At 41.9% G+C, this 24,884-nt stretch overlaps 1 protein-coding gene across 1 annotated transcript in view; it reads right to left on the bottom strand.

The window, feature by feature from the left end:
• The window catches only part of LOC109998457 (xylosyltransferase I), an 80,222-nt gene extending 63,687 nt beyond the window's left edge, over positions 1-16,535 (bottom strand). The window contains exon 1 of the mRNA XM_065953538.1: positions 16,157-16,535. Within this exon, the coding sequence (XP_065809610.1) occupies positions 16,157-16,444 (288 nt within the window). The 5' untranslated portion in view covers positions 16,445-16,535. The remainder of the gene's footprint in view (positions 1-16,156) is intronic.
• Positions 16,536-24,884: the final 8,349 nt, after the last annotated feature.

Below are 24,884 nucleotides of genomic sequence, written 5' to 3'. Positions count from 1 at the left end.
TCATTTTGCAGACGTGTGTGTCTGTGCACTGGCTGCAGCTGCAGTGCATGCTCTGTCGTCCGACAAAAAACACCAAAGGAGGTGCAGCGGCTAGGGGCTATATGTTCAGTTCTGATGGAGATTCAAAGGGCAGACCAATAGCAGAGTCCTTTAGAGGGGTACGCACGTACACCTAGAACTGGAGTTACATTTAGTAACTATTATTTTTTGCTCTGAACACCCACTGCTCTGAAACAGAGTTTGTTTGTCTAATTGTGCAGCTACAGACATCAGCAGACTGCTAGCGACGTTACAGATGATACATTTCAGATTTTAGTCACCACCAGCTGATCACCTCGATGGTGGATGAAGACACAGTGAGATGAAACAGACTAGTCGTGTTTTTTTCTAGTCTTATGACCACTCAATATGCTTTAACACAACTACACATTCACACACACTGATGGCAGAAGCTATTAAATAAAACGACTATCAATAAATTCCAGTCACACATTCACTCTCCACTTGCTATGCCCCTGGGAGCAATTTGGTGTTCAGTGTCTTGCCAAAGGACACTCAGACATGTGGATTACAGGAGCTGGGATCGAACCAACGACTTCCGAATGACAGCTGACTGTACCACTGAGCCGCAGCTGCCTCTAAAGTGGATGCCAGGAGTTGCTGCTTGGGATAAGCAGGATTCATGCACTTCCACATTGCTTTCACTTTAAAACCAAGAGGCACTTCCTACATTTCTGTGGGTTGGACGGTATACGGTTTGTATGAATGGGCAAGCAGTTATAGAGCTTAGGATAAGACCGGAAACATGGGGAAACAGTTAGCCTGGCACTGCCTGAAGGTAACAAAATCCACCTTAGAGCTCCTTTTAAGTGCACTAACTTACACATTATATTTAACTTAATCTGTACTATTGTGCAAATGTTGAGCTAATCCTTCAATCAGACCTCTACAGTGCATGTGAACATAATAACTCTACATATGTCTGTTCGACTTTTTCCTAGCGTTATAGGCACCCTTACAACAACTAACCTCTCATGAGGTATTAAACAGAGTCATTTCCAGCGCAGTAATATGAATATATTAGCTTCATTCTAAAGAAGGAAAATAAGACTGGGGGGGTAGCTGAGTAGACTAAAAAGCTAAAGCGTATTCTCATTTATCTCCATTGCTTCCACTGGACACACTGCTGGTGACAATATCGTCTTATTGCTTTGATTAACCTTCCCACATCAGGCAAATAGTTACCACCTCATTACAGTTCTTCCTTTATCGCTGTTATATTATAGTCATTAGTGTCTTTTAGGTAGCCTATAGAAGCTGAGTGCTAGGCAAGCAGATGTGCACTGGCTGAATAATAATTACTAATAATCTCTTTCTCAGCAGTTAGGACAATTAAGTCTGCATATATCCTATACGCCTCTGGAACATGTGCATATGTGCAGGAGAATCATTTTAATAAATATGCTGAGAACAGTCATATAGGATTTACTGTTAAGCTGCTACTTGCTACTGTTGTTTACGTACAGGTAAGGTCTGTGCAGATTGGTGTACTCACATTTCAGCACAAAAGGCTCAGCAGAGCCTTGTGCAGAGACAACCTAAAAAAAAACCATGTATAGTAATTTACAGAAAGGGTTGCAGTGAGACTCTTTTGGCACTTTTGGGAAAAAAAGATGTATTCATCTATCCAGTGGATAAACTGAGAGTTACATAAAAAGATTGTTGTAGGCCTATTTGCCCGAGTAAAACGGATTTCACTCACAGCGGGTAGTGGGGGAAAATCGAGGACAAAGACAGGAGTCAAAAAAAGTCCCAACACCCCCTCCCTTGAAAGCTCGACCCGTTCCATTCTGGGGGGTAGAGTGAGATAAAAGAGCAGTATTGTTCTTTGTTTGAGCCCTTACACACTCACACTCACACAAAAACACAAACAGAGCGCTGACACCAATAAGGAGTCAATGATTTTCCTAATGGTTCCTCTTCTATGGAAAGGCAATACTCCTGAGGGTGGTTAAAGCAGTGAAAACATGTGTTAACTCCCCCCTACAGTAGCTCACACAGACCGACACACACACACTCATAGGGCCCTATTTGATGATGTAAAGAGTGTTGTTTAAAGCGCGTGGCGCACTGCGATATGAGGCGTGTCCGACTATATTTTGGCATTTACACGGCATACAATCTGGGCGTAGAGCCAGACGCAGAGTGTAAAGAGGATGGATTATATGGCTAGATTATACATAGGTGTGTTTTTGGTGTAACATGAATCAAACCAATCAAAGTGTCACATCCCATTTCCTGTAAGAGCCAGGTGGTCCGGCACGCGGGCGAGTTAGAATTTACATTTACAGATTTTCGTTTTTGTTCTTTAATAGACCGAACTCCAGTCGGCTCATTTGACTTCTCTCCTTTCATTGTGCCCACTGACCACACAGAGCACACACAGCACACTGTATGAAATATGTTAATGGTTTATTGAAGTTATACGCCGCTGAATTATTCCCACAACATCAGAAACGAAAGACGCAGTGAACACTTCTGCATGAGGCACAAAAGCACATACATATTAATTATTCAAATGTCCTGACACACCGACAGGATCGGACAGGCTCCAATGCTCTGTGTTTTCCACATCAAATAAACGTAGGATGTAATTCTCTATGCACGCGTGTTGGACACTGGGCAGTCTGTATTAATATCTATGGGCTATATTGTCAGAGGCACTAATAGTTATGTATACGATAGATTAAAAAAAAAAAAAACTTTGTTGCATGACAGCGTGGGAGTCTCTGTGCTTCTGTGTAATCAGAACGCACACTCGTGTGAGCGCACACAGAGGAGAACATTTATTCTCTAAATGTAACTAAGTTCTTAATACTACAAAACTTATGTTTTCGCATCCTCTTTCATATGAGCTCTCTCTCTCTCTCTCTCTCACACACACACACACACACACACACACACACACACACACACACACACACACACACACACACACACACACACACACACACACACACACACACACACACACATTACCTAACAAACTGCCAACAAACAGAGGCCTTTATGACCTTTGTACCAGAGTGAAAAGGAGAGTGCTTACAAGTTTAAAGTTAAACATTTTTTGAAATTCTGATCATTTCCAAAAAGCAAAATCACCAAGCTTTTCCGCTCAAGGCAAGAATGCCTTAAGTAGCAAAGTGCCATTTTGACACTGTGCTCACACAATCACCCCATCCTAATTATCTTCTCTTCCTCTTCCACCCTCTTATTACACACACACACACACACACACACACACACACACACACAGTTTTTTTTTCTTCCAACAATGTAATTTCTCTATACCTCTGAGGCACACCATCCAATGTAATGGAACAGAAAGGGCGAGGGTGGTTGGGGACAGATGGGAGGAACGAGTAGTGGGGAGGACGGAGCGAGAGAAGAACTGAAAGAGGGAGGAAATGGGAGTAAAATAAGTGGAACGAGAGCAATTGGAGAGAGAGACGGAGAGGGAATCAAGTAAGAGTGCAGGTCAACTCCGGCGGCGGTGGCAGCGGCGTGGAAGCGTCTGCCGAGCGTTGCTGATGTGATGGCGCGATGATGATGGTGTTGATGATTCACCGCTGGTAGGAAATCAGAGCGAAGAACGTATTATTATCAAGCAGCTCAATTACAGCGCAATTTATCCCCGGCAGCGACAGCCTCTGCAGGGCTCCTCATTGAAGCTGATTTGGAAGGCCTGCAGCGTGTGGAGGACCAGCGAGAGCGACTCAGTGGCGCGGTAAGACATCCCCACTTCAGATGGGAGAGGATGAGGAGGCAGGAGAGGGCGACCGGGGGGAGAGGAGGAGCGGTAGAGCACGGGGATGAAAACCGTGAGGATGTAGTCAAGAGGAAGGATGGAGATGTGACGGCGTTATTGCGGCGTCTTTATTACGACCTCAAGAGATCGGCAATGGAGGCGTTTCAGGGGAGGGGAGATGGGCAGGACGGACAGACAGCATCTTAAACACAGAGCTGACGGGGAAAACACCTGTTCAATAATGAGCACCAGCTCTCCGGCTGTTCCTGGTGGTTAACATGAATACTGAAGAGCAGCTTCTCATGTGGTGCACAGAGTGTTTTATAATTTTATTTCCTCTCAAAGAGTGTGTGTCTTTGTGTGTGTGTTGCATGGAGCCCAGGGAAAAGGAGCAGAGAGATGGAGGCCTTTGTGTATGTGCAACCCTCTGTTTGTGTGTGCGCTTTAGAAAGAGATTGTGTGGGTGAGTGTTTTTTTTTGTGATGCAGGAAGAAGAGTATTTCATGATTTTATGCATTCTGTAGGTGTGTGCCTCTAGCACTGTGGGGACACTGAAGAGTGAGTAGGAGTGTGTGTGCATGTGTTTGAATTTGTGAGGATGTTTTGCAGGTGTGTAGGTCTAACTTGTTCATCGTTGCTGTCTCTAGTGTAGCTCCCGGCATCCCGTACAGTGGCTGCCCTGAGGCAGTCTCAGTCGATCTGCTTCAGTGACCTCCCAGTTAGGGACTGTCAACACGGACTTGACAAATCCTCATTCATACAATGAACTGGTTATTTGTCAACAGTATGCACACTTGATTGGAGAAATATTAACGGACTACCAGTAAATATTTAAACTATTGGTTGAGTTTTTTGGACAATTTTGTGGTTTATGTTTTCATTATATTTTGCATATCAGGTTGTCGGGTCTGACCTCGGATAAGCGGAAGAAAATGGATGGATGGAGGTTGTCTGCCTCCTCAAAGATTCACCTTAGACCGTTTTCTCACATGAAATACTGAAATTTCTAGAATTTAGATTTCTTTTCGGGCAAGCTGCACCTGAACGCTTCCTGAGTTGCTTGTTCGCAGCAGAGTCCAATGCTATAATCAAAAATGTTTTTTTGTGGAGGCAGCTGGATGTTTGCAGCCCTTTGAGTCCAAGACAATTTTACTGGATGGTTGTCAGGGAAAATTGCACTCAAAGTTAATTGCATTCACACAGGCATCTTACTTTTGTGCATGTATGAAAGCAGCACTTCAAAATATTAACCTGTAACACAACTTAAAGGGTGCAAAAAAGGATGTTTGTTGTTGCTCCATACTTTGCACCAGATTTGATAAGTCACTCACAAAACAGGGCAGAAGCTTTTAAGATAATAAGCTACCCTTTAAAGTGACTGTACAATCAAATGGTGCTGAAATGTAAAGAGCTTCATAACTCCAATTGATCCGACCAAACCTGTATGTCATCATTATGGACCTGTTGAATCATTTGGATTCGCAGGAAGAATCTGGCAACACTGCTGACAAAGACGGAAAATTGCTTCATTTAGGTCCTTCATTTTGCAGGATGCTTCCAGTGTAATATCAGAATAAATCCAAATAGGATATTCTCCCCCATAAGCTTTCTTATGATTGCATTTGCTGAAAATAATGCACGGGGAATGGGGATTCTCCCGCACCCAAAAATAACCGTTTTTTTTCTTCAGTTGACACATCATGCAGACCTTTTTTTTTTTTACAGCCATGACATTAGGGCAACCACAACCGCACAACCATTTTGTTGGATTATCTTAAAATAGTCACTATCTACTACTAAGTTACTACTCATGTTGTGAAAGACAGAGCCACAAATCTTCTGCTGGCTACTGTGTCAGCAAAGGTTGTATTTCGTTGCAGTCATTTGCATGTTTCTTGCTCAAAATATAACAGTCAATTTAAAAATTGCATTGTTGAAATTACAAGTTCAAAATCCTTCATTTGAGTCCATAAAAGTAATTAAGCTTAATGGTAAGAGCTAATTCATGACAGCAAGACTCTGGTCTGCTGATGAATATGACTAAAGATGTCTAAATGACTTCTTAACCAGACAAATGTATTGTTATAACCAGCTTTGCTACTGCCTGAGATGTAGTGGTGTGCTTTGATTTTATAACTGGATGTTTTAAAAGTAAAATTGTGCTCCCTGCACACTTTTACTTCACATGATTTTATTTTAGAGTTCACTGTATTCAGTACATTAGAGCAATAAACTGTAAGTCACAAATGAAACAAAATGTTTAGTGTGGTGTAGTGCAGTGGTGCAGAGTTAAATAAAATGGAACAATAGTTGAGGGATGTTTGAGGATGAGGGGGGGTATCTCAATGGTATGATCGATAAGAGACTGTTCAGAGGCATCGCCATCATCCCTCGCCCTAGCATGAAGCAATATCTCAGAGCAAGTATCCATCAGCTTGATTATCAACCACTGGAATCACAATGTTGCAGGGGCAGTGGGGAATTGGGATTATGAGCAGATTCCCTCAACCATCCTCTTCACAGTAATCCTAAATCAGGGCTCCTATTTAGAGATGCTTGATAAAACCAGCTTGATCAGTGTCTGGGCATCAGCTTACCTCTAAATCCTTAACTTCACCAACAGAGGGGAAAATTACAGACCTGATCCCTGCATGTGTAGAGTCCATTTGGACTCAGGTTAGTTTCCAGAAACAGTCTCCAACCATACCGTCTCTGCCAGCCTGGGCCTGAGCTACACTAACAAGCCTTCAAACCAGACCGGGTTCCCCGGAGGATTACGCTGGGATTTGAGTCAACGTCGGATTTGTTGAAGGGATGAGACGTTTATCTTTTCTTTGCCCCCCCTCCCAACATTTCTTCCTCCAGCTTTCTTCTGTCTTGCATATCTGTCTCTCTTTCTCTGCCTGTCTCTATCTCACGTTCTTTTCCCTCTCACTTTCTCTCTTAATCAGAGATAGGGACAAGTCTTCTGGGCTGTTGGCATTCAGCTCCAGTAGTAAGAAGAAGAAAAAAGATTGGGGAGGAGGAGAAGGAGGAGAGGGAAAAGAGGACGAATAAAAGCACCGCTGTCATTTCTTCTCCTCTTGCTCCACGGGACTGGAGGGACAAAAGCTTTCCCTGACAGGACGGATCGCCCGTATCTCTGCCTGGCCGACATGTCATCACCCTGTGTCCTTACCAACGTGCATACTTTTTTCTCTTTCTGTCACAGTCCCCCCTGTCCTATTAGAATAGCACAATACATGGGGATTAATACAAAGTGTGTTGAGGAGAAGATAGCAAGGCATGGGCTCATGCTCAGTGTCATGAGAGTATGTGGGCGTGCTTACATGTTCGTGTTCATGTTCATGCATTTGGATCTAACATTTACTGTACATAAGCATGTTGCATGCCTATGTGGTTGTACTGCAGCGATTTCAGAGAAGTGGGTAATCTGCCGTATGCTTCCCAAGCTAGAAGGCTGTCAAGAGTTCTTTGCTCTGATGTGACCATAAAGAGACAAACACACTCCCTACTGTCTAATGATCCCTTACAGAAGTCTATTCATGTTGAATGCTGCAGGGGCTACAATATAGGTGCCATAGATACAGAACACAATGTGATCAAGGCTGAAAAACCATTAACAAAGGATGCCTGCCACTGCTGGCAATCAGACCGTATGGGTATGTGCACGGATCTGTCATGGCAACAAACACATAAGTAAAAAAATCACTTATGTTCCATTTAAGAAGAAAACATAAGAACCTTCCTTAAATACATGTCTCAACAGAGTTTGTGTTTGGACAGACTATAGATACAAGACAGAGTCACAACTCCTCTGCTGCATTGCTAGTGTCAGCAGAGGTTGTGTTTTGTATTTTAGCTGCAGTAATTTGCATGTTTCCTGTTCCAACAGCTCTGACAGAAAAGCTAAAAGCTGCTTTTCCATAGGTTTAAATCCCGTATTTGGAAAAAGAGGAACAAAGTTATATTTCCAACTGGGTTAAGTATTAAAAGCAGGATTTTGGAAGTCCGTCTTGTTCACAAAGCCAGAGCCACGTCAATATTATCGGCCGAGTATAGTCGAAGTCTTGTTCTTTGTGCATTGCATTTGTCTTTTTCAAAATCCTCATATTTTCTGTTTCATATCTTTCTTAGATGTCTAAATGTTTTCCATCAAGGTGGAAAAAAATCGTTTTAATTATTCGACAGCCTCAGTTGTCTGGCAATTCTTTTTCTCGGTTCAGATTGTTCTTAGACACCTGCTGGGCGCCTGGGCTTAAAAAGAAAAATCTTCTAATACAGTGCTCCTAGTCACAGTCTAAACCATTGTATGTTATATAACCTTTGTACTAAGGAATGTCCTTAAGGACCCACTATTACATCCTATTCACCTGTCCAACGTGGCACATGAAGAATAGATCCAGTAGGTTCTTCCATCCTTATGGGCTGTTGTATTTAGAAGAACAGCAGACTTTAAAGTCAAACCACTGCACTGTATAAAGAAAAATTACTTTTGAATGATCTTTTTAACACTTGTATTTTTTGTGAGAAGTCTAGCTGCAATGGTTTTAATTTAATTATTGAATTTGAGTGCATATTTTTACACCGTTTTCCTTCAACTGTTTGTGTAAAATACAGCAGATCATTTTAAAGGGATAACCCTGTAACCATTAAACAGCAAGGGAGATGAGAGATTGACCTAACGCCCCTTCCATATGGTGATGGTCTGTTAGTCTAAACCTCAGTGTGTGTGTGTGTGTGTGTGTGTGTGTGTGTGTGTGTGTGTGTGCATCCTTTAAGCTCTATGCTAAATATCAACATAGATACCCAAGTACAGATAAGAGTAATCAGGCCCCCCACCTCGTCTTCCCTCCACACCTAAGTCTCTCTCTATGTCTCTCTATGTCTCTCTCTCTCGCTCTCTCTCTCTCTCTCTCTCTCTCTCTCTCAGGGATGTCTGCTAAGCCTCTTACCTATGGGATTATTGGCAACGCTAGGTATTATATAGCTCCATTCATCTGGATGATGCGTTATTAATGTGTTAGGAGATGAAACCATCTGTAACAGCAGCAGATGATGATGGGAGGATGAGAGGAAGATGGTCGTGGGGGGGGGGGGGGGGGCTAGACTGCTTCGCTGAGGCATGAGAGATGGCTGGGCTGTGATTGTAGTGAGGGTGGTGTGTGTGTGTGTGTGTTTGTTTGTCGATGGAGGTTAGACACAGAGCGCTGCAACTCTAATTGGTGGTAATGGTGAGGTTTGTTTGAATAGACATGACAGGACAGAGACGTGCGTTGGTTATGATCTTTGATTTTGCAGTTGAACAGATGAGGCGCACAAAGGCATCAAGCTGAGCACAGAGCACACACAGACTGGCACATAGACACACCGACAGACAGGCAGACACGCTGTCTAACTGAGGAGAAGAAGAGTAGGTTTTGTGTCTGTTGAGCCACTTTCACATCTGCACATTACTCTATGTTGTAAAAAGAACTTTCTCTCTTCTTTACCGCTTAAATTAGTCAAGATTTTTGAGTATTCAAACTGTCATTAATCCCCCAAAAAATCAAAAGTGATCATGTGACTTTATCAGCTACAGTCAAAAACTAACATCAACAGGAAAAAGCTTTCATAAAATACTCAAGCGATCTAATATTTTACTTTTGATTTCAATCACGTAATTTCCCTTTCCTCCTGACTGCCTCTCTTTGGAGCTGTGAGGCATACTGTACATATTGTTCAAGTACAATCCACAAGGACTGCTATTATTAACTTGATGTTGCAGTTATCTATTCGCTCTATTAAATACAGTACCATAATGAAACTTGGTCTCCTATCACAAAGGGTTCCCAAACGTTTTAGCTCTCGAGCCCCAAAACGAGGGTGCCAGACAATGGGGACCCCCACAGCCCCTTCAAGTGGTTAAAGCATAAGCTGTAGCACACAGCCACACACATGCACTAACAGGCCTATCCAAACACTGTAACACAAAAAGAGAGACTGCAGCACTGAGTGGAATACGGCCATAGGGGAAAACCAGCCATAGCATTAAAGCGAACCTCTCCTTCCTCACTCCTGATGATCCGCCACCACGAACGGATCTTCAGTCCACAAAGGGTTATTTATTAACATGAAACATCAAATTATTCAAACTCCAGGGAGAGCACAGGCCAAAATAATAAACATAACATCATAGTCAAATACCCAAACTATCTTAGCTAAAAAAAACAAGAATACAGGCATATTGCCTAAATCCCTGGAAGAAAAACAAGAGAAAGGATTAATCAAAATAAAACAGCTACTCTCCTCTGCACCCTAACCAAGAGACTGGGGACCCCCACGGCCCCTTGAAGAGGTTAAGGCATAAAATGTAGCCCACAGCCACACACATGAACTAATAGACCTATCCAAACACTGCAACACAAGACAGAGACTTTAGCACTGAGTGTACAAAACTAAATAAAGAGACACACATGTATGTGCATCATTATGTGTAAAGAGCAGCTGTCATGTTGCTGTCATGTGCAGACTGAGATTTTCAATATTTTTACACGTTCATGTTTCATGTTCACTTCACTTAATGAAATGGTTTTATTTGAAACTAAACTACTAGACTATCTATTGTTACAATAATGGGTGCAATAACAATTTTCAATGAGTCAACATTTTTTTTTTTTTTTTTTTTAAGGAATCTCACGACCCCCCTCTTTGGGTCTCACAACCTCCTGGGGAGTGGGGTGGGGGGGGGGGAGAGGATTCCGACCCCCACATTGGAAACCACTGTCCCATCATGTCGACATCATTTGCAGAGCTGTGTGAGTCATGCCGGTGTGTTTTCTTTCCCCGAGTGTAGTATTTCAGACATCCTGACACTTGTTGAATAGTTAAATGGCTGTTCCTCCTTCACACAAAGTCAGCGTAGAGGACAGAAGAGGACAGGAAGAGGGAGGCGGCAGCTTCGGATGTAAACACATAACATGGAGACCACAGTGAAGATCCCTGCAGTGCATTCTGCGCCTGTGCTGAGAGGAGTGTTTCACATGGAAGTGTCTGGGATGTGATGTTTGAGCTGCTATGGAGACTCAAACTTTCAGTCTATAAAGTATACATAGTCTGAAGTTTTTGGATTCCACTGACACTGATGTTTTGCATATGAGTGGGGTCTGCTCAGTGAAATAACATGACAGGGTTTTGGAAGTATACTGCATTATGATAATAATGAAATGTTTTCAGGCGCAGGTTTTGAGGGATGGTGTCATGTATACAGATTACACTTCAACATCAAAGTGTCTTGGGTTTTTCGATGTGTCTCTTTCAAGTCTGAGGTGCATACTTCCTCAGATCTCAACCTGTTCCCACCTCTTTCTGAGACTAACAGCACTTGAAAAAGAAGCTCCCTGTCTGCAGAACCACAGCGACAGATGGATGGACTGTTGATGGGCAGCCAGTTCTTTACTTGTCCCTCATTACAGGTTTTACAGGGTAACACTTCATTGAGGTAATGATTGGGACGTCTGAATTTTTAAATCACATATTGCATTGGTGCCTCTGGACTATAATTATGTATGTTCAAAGGTGCGTTTGAGGAAGAATAGCCCACACTCCAAGAAAATGTACTTTCTTGGAGCGCCAATTTAAGTGCCAATTACAACCGCTAAAGTGACTTTGCTATGATACAAAAACCAACACCGGCAGTGACTGGCACACAAAATGGCAGTGGAAAAAAGTACACTGCCTGGAACGCAATGTGAGACAGAACTGAACCTGAAACAAGGGAGTAAGGTGATGACGGCAGTTTTGTTTCCAAGTGAAATAAAAGACTTCAGGGAGAGGAAATAAGAAGGCTGGCACATAGCAATGCAGTAGCACACATTACGATTAAATGTTATTTCTCTTAAGTGATGTAAACCACATATTAACACTTTAACAGGAGAGGAAAAAGTTTTAATTAATGAGAACACAAAACTAATCAAATGAACTGTGTATGCTTTGTATGAGTCATGATTATCCCCATGAACGATACGATATTAAATCTCTTTTTAATATTACTTTTGTTACAGTTTGCCTATTTCTCTGTCTCTGTCTGAGCAAAACTAAAAAACACACCTGCATAACAACACACACAGCAGTGTGTAGTTTGCAATTTTTGTTTACACTACAATATCAAAATGAAATAAAAATAGCCTAAACCTGTTATATATTTTTGTAGAGTACTTACATACTTCATCATCTCTTACCTCTTATATTTCCAACAGTTATAACAGACAGAGAAATCAGCCCGTTTCTTTGGCCGGCATGACAGACACTACATGTTTATTGTTGCCGTGGAAACACGGGATGTTACTTTAAAGACCGCTGCATAAGGAAGCGGGAGCTACTGAAAGCTGCCGTACTGTTTGTCGGTAAACATATTTCCTTGTTTAGGTCTGTTTCGCTTGTTCACCTTGACTACGATCAACTCTGGGTTTAATTTTTTCATGGGTAGGGGGGGTAGCAGAGACAATCACTCCCATGATTCCCCGCCGCCAGCCTCCACCTAATCTTTAGTTATTGTTTTCATTGAGAGCCCCAGATCCAGATCCAGATATTCTGTGCCTTAAAGGAACTTTTTTTTATATTACTATTTTTCATTTCACAATTGGATAATTTATTTGCCGTTTTCCATGCACATATTGACATTACGCAACAGTCTGTCAATAAAAGTATCAAATAAAACTTACAACTGACTTTTTTCCGGTTATTTATTTACAGGGAAAAAATCAAACATGTTTATGAATCGCCATTTGGCTAAAATAATATAACTGACACATATTTGAGCTAGTAGTAAAGCACTGCACTCGCCATCATCACAACCAGGCTCATTCTTTGTGAACATGAGTGTGTGTGTTTCACTATTAATAATATGTACATGTATGTTGGTGTGCATATCTGGAGCTACTTCCCTGCGTCTACACACCGATATACATAATTTTAGGTCTTGGTATGGGTGCTGGTGTGTTTGTTTGTGTGTGCGTCTTTATGAGTCAGCAGCACCGTGTTCGGATGAATCACACCGTGCTTGTGGTGGTGGCTGGTGAAAAGAATGCTAGCAACAAAAGATTTCAGTCAAGCTCCTAAACACAAAACATATGTACAGCACATTGTTACTTCTATTGTACACGATTACAATTCCAAAGATAATCCCAGCATGATGGGAGTGTTTACTAAGTTATTTCATTTTCAATCCCTTTAATGTTCCGACATCTGAGAGCTCAGTTATTCACATTAAATCCTGAAAAACAGCTTCAAAGACTCTCTGCAAGTAATTATAACTTCCAACAACTATATGGGAAAAGAAGTTTTATTTAAAGTTACATTAGAATATTTTGATGAAGCTTTTAAAGACCTCATATGAGACTGGAGTTCCAGACTTTCTTTGACTCTTTTTGCCTTCCTGAATAATGTTTCTCCTTTCTGACACCAAGTGTACAATATCTGTCGTTCACAAACTGTTCAAGCAACATGCCAAGATGGAACTCATTTCTCTAGCCACCGCGGGAAAATGGACATCTTTATAATACAATATAATATTATGTGGTTAAACTTGTCATGTATGTGGTAAAAACTGGGTTAAATGTGCAATTTTACATGATTTGTAATGCCATCTTTGCCAGAGGGAAACCATTAGGAAAACTCAGTGCTATGGAAAGAAGTGTACATCAGAGGTAATGTTACGTGTAATGCCATGACTAACAGTGAACCTCTTTACAACATGTGTGAGCTGGACACCCGCTGGGCACATGGGGGGACCATGACAGTATATGACTACTGTGGCTGATGGAAAAGAAAGTGCTGACAACCAGATGTGAAGCTTGAAGCTGGACTCTTTTTCAAAGCTTTACTCGGTCTCCTGCTGAAGGTGGAATGATTTAATTCTGGCACATTCACTGTTTTTCCACATCCATCACACCGACCGCCTTAATAAGCACCTATTAATAATAATTGTGATGACATCTCCTGTAATAAACCTTTGTCAGGGAAAAACAAGACAGGCTAATTAATAAGATATTTGTGATGGGGGTGCAGCAACAGGTAGCCACTGTTTGTGTAAAAAGACTCCCAGCTTACAAAGTAACATTCGATTATATCTATAAAAGGCTGTGGAGGTGCAATCCAAAGGTGTTTGTTGGAATCAAGAAGAAAACATCTACGCTTTCTAGCAGCTTTACCCTCAATAGACACAACAGGAAACAACCACCCATGGTAACTGTAGCTCCTGCCTGCTGCGATGACACATCCACAGCAACAACGTTTCCATCCAACACAAGTTATCACACAGAAATTCTGCTATTGTCATACTGTAGCTTCTGGCTCGTTCTATTCTGGATCAAAGTGCTGCTCTCCCTTCTGTCAGCCGCCGTGCCTCATATAGCATCAGTTGGCGCTTATGCGTCACCCTTAGGCTGGACAACTCTTGCCTTGCTAAGCCACACAAACACACTCAGAGACACACCACCCACAAGGGTAAGAGAATGAAAATGCAGTGATTAACCAGCTGAGGTAATGCACATGGCCCGTGGCGACCAGTTGAATGTGAGGAGTCCCCGGGCCACAGAGCTGCAGAGAGCGAGGCCGACACTCTGACAGGCAGTCAGCGGGGCGAGCCGGCCAGCTGGTGGACTGACTGGCATACAGGACGTGTGAAGAGCCCCCGAGGCGATGGCGATGTGGACGAAACGCCATCTTTTAAAAGGTCACGGGTGCAGATCCACTGTGTGTTTTATTAGCGAAACACATTTGGACAGATTAGCGTTGACACAGCGTGAAAAGGTTCTGACACGACTGAGCCACTGCTCCTGTTATGTCACTGTGTTTCTAATTTGTGCACAAGTGTGTTAGAGATACGGCAGTAATTCCGTACAAAAAACACAAACAATACCCTGAAGTATTGTTATTGAGAGTCACAAATGAACACTACGAGCCCACTCTGAGTCCCAGCAGGACTACAATAGGGATGTTACAGAGATATTTCATTACTGCATGCTCAAACTGTCCATAAAAAGGTTCAATTATAACCCGTCCTCAGCGTGACTTTGGTCTGTGGAGACGCCGGCAGGTGGGACAAACAGTGCTACAGGATGAAGATGAGTGAGTCACAGTAGAATCTGCAGAGGAAACAGATGATACAGTGCACGGCTCCGAGTGACTGACTGAGCGCGGAGGCCACAGTGTATCATACTACATCAAAGCCGGTTATCTACTGGTTGCATGGTGGCTGAATGGCGGGCTACAGTTGAATGGCTGGCAGCTTTGTGGAGGGGAAAAAAACGCCACATCCTTTGCCAGGAACCACTGCGTCCAATTTCTGTAGGGCAGCCTAAATGCATGAGAAACCATGCAAGCAAGAGGCTGATTTTTTTTTTTTTTTTTTTAATTTAATTCCAGACATCAGGTTGTGGAAATTAATCACATGCTGCGCAGGAGCACAGTACGAATACAGAACCTGCTTGTTGTGTTGCCTGCAGGGCACAGGGAGCAGTTAGTGCAGTCTACAAGTAAACATTTGGATTTTGGGGGATTCAGTTTCTACATTTTCAGTTAACAAAATGTTGTATTAGCTTATGTGCCTCTAAATGGAAACAGCTCCACAGGCTATCTTTAACTAACTGGATTCATATTGTTTGCCGGAGTGTCATAATGTCCCCTGCATGTTTTCTTTGGTACCACAGTGTCTATCTATCTATGAAGTACCTTTATGTCTGAAGTTGCCACGACCAATAAAACAGTTTATGTTTCCACAGACAACAGATGACTCTGCTTTTACTTCATCAAATTCAACCCCTACAAATTAGGTTATGTTTCAATTTGGCCTTGCTCAGGCAGTGTTGCTGAGCCATGCAGCTACTGTATTTGACTTAAAATAGCCTACCAAATCAACCGTGACGGGTACAACTTATGTCAGTGACTCTACTATTCAGTCACCTCCTGAGCTTACTACCTTATGCCCCTGCCGTGCTATCATCCTGCCCTGGAGTGAACTACACGCTCATGAGTTCAGGTTTCATACTCAGCTCTGGCAGTGCGTTCATTCAAACGGTGCAATGTGTCTGCCTGAGCTCATCGGCTGAGGATGCTTGTCTCCCAGCACCAGAGGAGAAAAAGGAGGCTGCATCTGTCTCGCCTCAGACATGTTATCATTCCCTGACGAGGCAGCCTCCGCTTTAGTGACAACATTCATTCATTCATTCATTTAGAGGCCTGTCTCCCAAAAGCGCAAGCTGGCGATGTTTTGACCTGCCTGTCAACCCCCTCCAGGCTTCATCCCCGGTGAGACAGTCTCTTTACAGCGGGGATATGACGTGAATACATCGGTAGCGTCAGTCTTACCGGCTGCTGTATGTGGCGAGACGTCCCCTTCCCCGGCGGAGGAGGATGCTGCTGCCGCTGCCGCTGCTGGACGCCGTGCTGGAAATAGTCGCTGCCAGCGGCACGGCTGCCCGCGACCCGGTCCCTCTTCTCCCGCACGTTGGAGCCTCCGTTCTCCCGGTCTTCACCGGAGTCGAGGCTGCTGAAGTTCCACACAATCAGGGTCTGCACCAGCAGCACCGTCAGGGCTGCTATCAGGGCGGACCGCGACCGACGGGCCAACCTGCGAGCGCACAAGCCGCCGACCATCTTCGCACCGGGCTGCACGGAGCTGGAGGAGCGTCTGTGGCTCTGCGCAGCGCGACAGGAGGAAGCAGTGGAAGTAGAGGGAGGACAGGCAGGGGGAGGAGGTAGTGGCAGGGTAACGGGAGGGAGGGAGGGGAGGGGAGCTGGGTGCCGAGATGAACGGTGGCGGAGGCAAGGAGATGCATCGAGGAGAGGCACAGGGCCACCGTGTGGTGAAAGTCATGAGAGGCTGTTGAGCGACAGCAGTCCAAGCTGTGCAAGCCCCTGTCTGATATGAGCAAAACCTTAAATTATGTTAAATAAATACATTCAGACGAGGTCCAAACATCAGTAAATACTGAAAAGTTCACTGCTTAATATTTGCATTTGGCAGAGAAGAGACTGACCCTCTAGGAGTTACTGACACATTGATCCAAACAAGGATGTAAACATATATTAACATATATTATCAACAGACTAGATTGATAATAACACATTTTAAATCTTTAAAACATAGCAATTCTTTTTTTTTTGCAGGGCCCTTTTCTTTGAAAGAATCCTCTCCCCTTTTTACACCCCACTTGATGGACCCCAGCTGGAAGCTAATAGGAAAATTAACTTTTCCATCCTTGCCAAGATGCCCGCTACAGCTGTGTGATGGAACTGTTGTGAAACTGGAGATTTGCCTCCTGTGACGCCTGCTGTGGTGGTGTACTGTATGTCTGGTCGTTTCTCTCGCTCTCTTCTTGTGACTGTTGCTTGGATTCACCTGTACATTTCAAGACACTATAAAAGGCGTCACTTTGGTCCACTTAGGCTCTCTCTTGTGCCCCCCCCAACCCACCCGACCCCCCTTCCCCCCCCCCCCCCCTCACCATTATTCACACCTTACATATTTCACATGTCTACTCATCACTACTGATATCAGTAATTATCTTTTCTGCAAATGTCCCTTTAGAATGTGTTACATAGGTCTACTTGTTCAATTTTAGTAACAGTCATGATTTAAAAAAAGTTACGTCTCATGTGTCAAAGAGATTTTGAGATTTGTGTTCCTAGTCATTCTTCTTGATGCATATCGGAGTTTTGAAGGATTATTGTTTGTAACTTTAATGTCAATGTGTGTGTAATACTGACTGAGTACCCTACCAACAAACACAAATATGGATGCATCCAACAATTTTCAAATGAAACTGAATGGATATGCTGTTATTTTCAAATTGTTTACATCATAGTTCTTCCCATCTCTACCATCCATTGTCCTTGGTGAGCATTAGCATGGCATTGCAACATGATAATTGCTTGTGCTACAGTGAGGCAGTTTGGCAGTATTTAAACGAGGGTAGCCATTGTTAATTATTATTTACCCATGATAATATAATGATGGCAGTGCTTTAAAAAACTGATCTTCTTTGATTTGTCTCTGAATAAACCAACTGCTGTGTCAAAGAGAAAGACACTTTGTGAATTAATGCACATGTCAAGTCAAAAGATGTTCACATCACATTTAAAACTTACTTCTTAAAGATAACCAAATACATCTTACAGACCATTCTGTTGGTCTTAACTGCACATGACTTATGAATAACAAAAACGACATGACAACCTATAATGAGGATTTCATGAACACTGAGACTGTCAGCCACTTGCAGAGAGTTTGTGTAGGATGCTACTTAAATAACTCTCAAGCATTTCTTTGAGGTGGGAGTATTTTTAGTCCAATCAGAGTTAGAGCTGAAGTCTTTAGAGTGATTCAGAGATGCTTGTTAAAAAAAAAAAAAACAGCTTCCTGAGCTCCACTGACACACAAACACCCTCAGAAACAGTAATAGAAATCTTTTCTGGCAGGAACAGAACACAAAACTTCACCTATAGCAAGAAGGAAATGTTGTTCCTGCTTCTTGTTTTTTTTTATAGTTGCTTGATGGTGTTAGTGCTGCCAAGCCTAAGACCTATCAGGCCAGATATAAAATGAAAAAGTACATGGTTTCCAAGAAGATTTTACTCTTTGACTTCCTGTATGAGTCACTATATATTTTTTCTTCATAAAAGTTATAGGCTTGGGTACTTTAGGTGCTAAAATTAACGTGCTGCTAAATCTGAATCTGTGACTAAAGAACTGAAGTATTGCCTCCTGAGAGGTTTATAATGACTGAGATGTATCTACATCAAGGACCACCATCAAACTCTGAATCAGGCCTCCAAAGGTTATGTGTCAAGGCTGCATCACACCATTTATCATGGTTAAGTGTTTCTCTTGAAGCCAACTCATCATATCCAAAGTTACATATTCTACATTTTACAAAAGGATAACATTTATTCTGCGAGATAAGCTGTTTGTCCTTGAAACTTCCGTTAGTCTTTATTATTTGGAATACAATTATAATGTGTAATATTATCAAATTCTATTAATACAATTAAAAATGCAATACACTTTTGCTGAATATTTCTGGATGGTAAATGGCTGTATACCCGCCACTTACCAACAACCAAACTTATATAACATGGTAGATCACGACAAACAGTGGGATAGAGTTACCACCATATGAAGTTTAGAAGGTATGTTATTGTTCAGGGAGTTTCAATTTTTATTGTGAGCTGTGGGAACAATCACATACCTTTATCATCTTCATGTCTTCATGTCATGTTTTTTACTCATATTGTGTGTTGGATAACCTGCTGCTGTAATGCCACAATTTCCCAGTTTGGGATCAATAAAGTAATTCTATTCTATTCTATTCTATTCTATGTCATCACACATGTCCAATCCCACTTTTTTTGCACCTTAAAGTATGTTGTGGCCTTCTACCTGAGTTTCAATATATAAGCTATGTCCAAATAGGGGCTGCGTCCTTCACAGGGCGCATTTGAAGACTGATTACATCACAGTGGCGCGTTGACAGCTGTCCCATTTCAAGAATCTTTGCATGCCTATTCAAACAAGCTGGAGGATTCTGTAGTTATTAAATAATTGGTTTCAACTCAATCCAATAGCTCCTAATGCTCCTGGAAAACAACTTTACAACTTTTTATTTTTCATTTTATATAAATGAAAAATAATCTCTTATGTTGCTGCTGGGCTGTTTGTCACCAACAAAATGTTGTTGTATTGCACACAATGACAATAAAGTGTCTTATTTCTTAAATATCAACTGCAGCACAAAACTTAAAAATGTTCTTTGAAATAATATCTAAGTTATGACTTTATTTATGTAATCTAGTTCCGGTGCAGCTTTGAGGTGGCTAAGCGACAAAGGTAGCGCTGAGAAACAAAAGGGTAAGGGCATGGACAGCTGGTGATGCAAACTGAGAATCGTCTGTAGAGCAGCCTGTCTCATTTCAGTTTCATTACATTAACACTTACTTTCATAGGTTTTAATTTATGTCAATCAAATGCTCTACAGACTATCATTTTACTTTCAGGAACTGTTTACATGCTGGTCTAGAATATAAAAACTAACCCTGGGAGAAAGATGGAGTCCGCACTGGCCTGACTGACAGCAACATCAGTGACTGTGTGACTCAGAATATAGGGTTCTTTTCAGATTGCGTTACTGTTGCAGCATTTCAGGAGGGAGCCTAAAGTCTGAGAATCCCTACAGTAACAATACCTCCAATCTTCATCCATGTCCAAGTGATTGTTTGTCCTGAATTTCCCTGTGGCTGTTGCATTCACTGAAAGAGAATGGCCTTCAACCCCCTCCAAATATTCAGATAGAAAACAGTTTTGGTTTTGTTTGAGAAATTTTGGCATTTCAGGTTGTCTAAGCCCTGTTGTTGGAAAAACAAAGTCACATGCAGCACTTAAACTTCAATTGAGCGTATCTTCACTAGCAGCAAACCACTTCCACATATAGTTTGACAAATAAGGATTTATTTTATCCAAACGTTCACATTTTTGCTCCCTTAGTCATGATGTTTGTTCAGAGTTACCAGTACATGATTTCCAGGGGCTTTAAGTGTATTAGATATATTAAAGACTTAATCTCTATACTCCCTTTGCCTGTTAGTTTGAATTTACAATATTTGCCCATGGTGTTAATACCTGTTGCATGTTTGACTAATCACTCAGAACTGATGTGTGGGGTACACATTTATCAGTGTTTTATTTAAACTAGCTCAGAAGCCTTTTATGAGCTGCTGAACTGAGAGAGGTTTTTCTTTCACCAAACATCTGACACACAGGGGAAAGTTACATCAGACTCTCTGTGTTGGAAAATGAAAGAGGAGACTGCCTACTCAGAGCATTTATCTTGTTTACTCTGCAGTGTTGAATAAGTGATTTAGCTACAGGCTACTTAAAGACTGAAGATGGGATAAATGACTATTAGCTGACAAAACAAGACGCATTTAAAGAGGTTTGAATTGACTGCAGAAGAAGAGAAACTTTACATTTAATAGTGTTTGCTTTTTAGCTTTGTGGTTAAAAGTAGACATCAGCAAACTCGGGACACTGGCTGCAGTATTGTTAACGCTAAGAGAATACAATCAACACTTTCTTTAATAATACGAAACAAACTCCCTGACACTCTAATGAAAGCTCGTCATGGTTAGAACAATTCTTGTCTTTTTTTCTTTGTTTCTGAGGCATTGAGGTGAATACATTAGATTGCAGACCTGACAGAGACAAAACATATTTCTCTGTGACACGTTGATAGCGGGCTGAATGGCGGGCAAAATAAGGTAATGGGGGAGTATAAACAAGAAAATTGCTGGATGCAAATTTTGACACCACACAAAGTTTAGCATATATCAAGCCTCGGATTGCAAAAGGGAATTACATACTGTAGCAGATGCTGTCTGACAGAAAAAGAAGTTATAATTTTGAGGGACCGCACTGTGGTTTCCATCGCCAGGAACGCCTTTACTGACACGGAGACAAAGCACGATAAGCGAAGCCAGAAAACAACAGCTCTGAAGGAGACGAAGAAAGATATTTTTTCTCTCAGAGCGCAAGACGCTGACCTTGTGGGTTCCTCGATCAACCTGACAATTAGATATTCCTGCCATTTTCTGAATTATATCTGGATTTTTAACAGTAGCTCTACTTCATGAAGCTATGCATAAAGGATTATAATGCTGTAGGATCAATTGTCACATTGAAAGAGTTAATAGTTGCTAAAGCAGTCAGTCATCCATGTCCACATTTTCCATCTGTATTCTAATCAGTTTTTGAGCTTTTGATTTGCAGCACAAATGATTAACTTGGTGGTATTCCTGCAGGCAAACAGAGCCAGAACCAGAGAGATAAGGCTGCAGACCACACAGACAGATAAATGTCCCTTTAAATTTCAAAATGTCTTTATATTCTCGCAGACACTGAAAATATATTTGAGGATCTTCTCAGTAAGTGGGGGACAAGAGGAGAGAGATCCTGGAAACGAAAGAAATGTAAAGTTGTTAATTAGGATGGCGATGAGAGGGGATGAGGGAGGAGATGCATGCTCTGGCCATTAATGAGAGCAAAATGAAAGAAGAGAGAGATGAATAACAGTTAACAGACAAAACTGGCTGTAATTGGCAAGTAGGGGTGAAATCAGCAAACGAGAGAGGGAATAGAAAACATAATCAAAGCATGGCAAGTACGCCTATAGGCCCACTAAATTAGTAAAGGCCAAAAGAGAGATAGATGATGATCAAGTCGGAGGAAGACAAAGAGCAGAAAAACAAAACGGTTTTATGAGCTTAAAGTAAAAAGAATGAAAGCCAGAGAATAGAGAAATAAAATGAGATGGAGAACAGCTCACGCTCCTCTGGCAGCAGAGCCGTGTCTTCTCCTCTCATTAGCTGCAGCTCTGTTGCTTTAGGGAGCGAGTGGGCCGACTGCCGCCACGACAATGGTTACCATTCCCCGCGGCAACAAATGCTGATTTTAATTAGAGCCGACCTTTTTGTCACTCGGAGAGACAGACACATAGAATGGCCAGAATACCTCACCGTCCTCACAAACAGCCCTCCCATGTCTTCTGAGGAACAAACAGCAGAGAGACAGAGCGGTAGAGGGAGAGACAGATGAGCAGCCAGCTGGAGGAGTCACTCTGGGACAGGAGGGAGAGGAACTTGGGTGGGCGCTGCACAACATGACTGCTGAAGCCTCAGGCGTCCCGCTGTAGGACACTCATGCATTCAGTATTTTTATGTAATCAGGCAGCGTGCTGACTGGAGCGCATAAGAACACAGAGAAACACAGCAGCAGACAGGTGTCCTTGACAGCGATGCCCCAGGAGACCAGAGAGAGCCTTTTTTCTCCCACTGTGATACGACAAGAGACTGAGGCAGCAGAGGCTTTCATTCATGGCTAATACTGCTGTACGAACAAGAAGGGAAATAATACTGTGTTGACTTTTCTTTAATTCAACTTCAAAGAGTTGCTAGAAGGTGCATTTAATGTTTAAGCTGTTATAAGGCTGCTCAAATGTAAACTAAACTGAACTGTTCGTCTAAAATTTTAAATGTACCATGTCATGAACTTGTAGGTTTCTGAAAAATAGTTTGATTTAACAATTTGCTAAAACATCTGCCTAAAACTAAATGTTGCTAAGAGCTTTGCTCATGGTGGATTCATTCTGGGTCTTTTTTTGCTCTGTCATCATGAGAGCGTAGCTCCATACAAAGTAGAGATGCAGATAGATCGAGCATATGATACAATTTTTTGAGCTATAAGTGGCCGTACTCTATTCTTAGATAATCAGGCCCTCTGTACCTCAAGAGATCTGAGAGATTCTTTTCCTTTTTATTTCTCATATACAAACCAAAACCATAATTGCAACATTGTAATGACACATTACGTTCTTTTTCATCTGCTACACTAGTAAGACTGCCGTGCTAACTAGCTTAGCCCTAGAAATACATTGTTCAAGTTGCTTCCTTACTGTGCTCACAGTCAACATTGCATCTTTAGGGTTCACTCACTGTGAGTAACGTTAGCATCTTTGTACAGCTCTCCTAGTGACCTATAAGATACAATGAGTCCTTAATCAAGGACTTTAGACTACAAATGTGTAACGATCAATTTACCCTTTATTGATGAGGGTTATGAAGTGTTACCGTCTGTTGTCATAAAGACAGGACAGACGTGGAGCGCTTTTCTTCTCAGCGCACAAACGCTTCATGCAGACACTCCCGAGCGTACAGCCAACACTTTTCTGCCTGGAAAAGACGTTAGGTGGACATGGGGCCTTACATCTGTTTGCTGTGGAGGATTTTTTTCTCCAGAAATTACTTTGAATAACAAAGATATATCTTATAACAATAACATATAATAACACATCTTTATCATTCTTGATGTAAAGCGTAATAGGCAACCGTGTCTTAGAGGGGCGGGGTTTGCAAATGATGGGTTAGAAAAGCTTTCACTGTTCTGTGTCCTTGAGCACATACCACCACAATCAGGGGTGGCAACAGTCACTGCACAGCTAACAAAAGGTCAGGTTGTCAAATCAAAATATTCCCACATCATGTGAAAAATCTTTGATGTAACATTTTGGTGGGCAGCTTTCTGTTGTTATGAGCTTATTCAGCTGAGTCTGTCAATGTGAAGTCAGTTTCCTAAAATGATCTTGGGAAATGCTGCATGTCAGTTTTTACTGGCAGCCGTGCACACACAAAGGACTGTGAGTGTGTTTCCTGAGGAAATGGATGTATTCTACGATACCAAGCTTTTCTCACATCAGACAGCTTACCCTGGAGTAACACAGTACCTCTTATCAGGTACAAAGCTCAAATCCCCATCAGGGAAAACAGACCAGCCTACAACACTAAGCCACAGCTTCAAAAGGGCAAATGGATAAGGAAAAATGAAGTCAGCCGAAAGAACATTTCTACACAACAGTGCATTTACACTGTTTGTTTTGTAAAGTGCAGGACCATCAAAGATGTAGGGACACCTCTCCACAAAGAGTGTCTGTTAAATGTTGTTTGGAATGGGACTGGTTTCTATATTTCCAGTGTAAAACAGTTTTACATGTCCTTTCAGAACTAATGAAAAGTTATGGTAACTGTTTAGTGTCGCAACGACCTCTTAGAAGACCACCGTCATGTTAGTAGAGGGTCAGCACATTGTTACTGATCCATGATGTGGTTTTGATGCTTAGCAACAGAATCAACCTGTGTTGTGTCTGCTAGCAATCATAGAGACATTTCTGTTTCAAGCAAGTGAAGTTTCCTGTTGACTTACTTGGATAACACGGTGTAGAAGTAGCACATTATTCAGAGAATAAGTATAGCACAATCTAATTTCAGTATTTCCTGTTAGCTTTCCTGCTACACTAATTCACCAGTGTATTCACTATATTCAGAAGCTCTCTTGTAGGTGATTGAAGTTTATAAAAATTCCCACAAAAATCATAAATAAGTATTGTGGTTGTTGCTTTTTTTAAGATTTATTTTTGGGCTTTTTGTGTCTTTATTGTAGAGCTAGAACAGTCAGAAATCAGGCAGAGAGAGAGTGGGGAATTACATTTGG

This window comes from Labrus bergylta, chromosome 1, assembly GCF_963930695.1.
Source record: "Labrus bergylta chromosome 1, fLabBer1.1, whole genome shotgun sequence".
In the NCBI taxonomy this organism is placed as follows: Eukaryota; Metazoa; Chordata; class Actinopteri; order Labriformes; family Labridae; genus Labrus; species Labrus bergylta.
The sequence above is the reverse complement of the archived record's forward strand: the minus strand, read 5'-3'. Positions and strand labels throughout refer to the sequence as shown.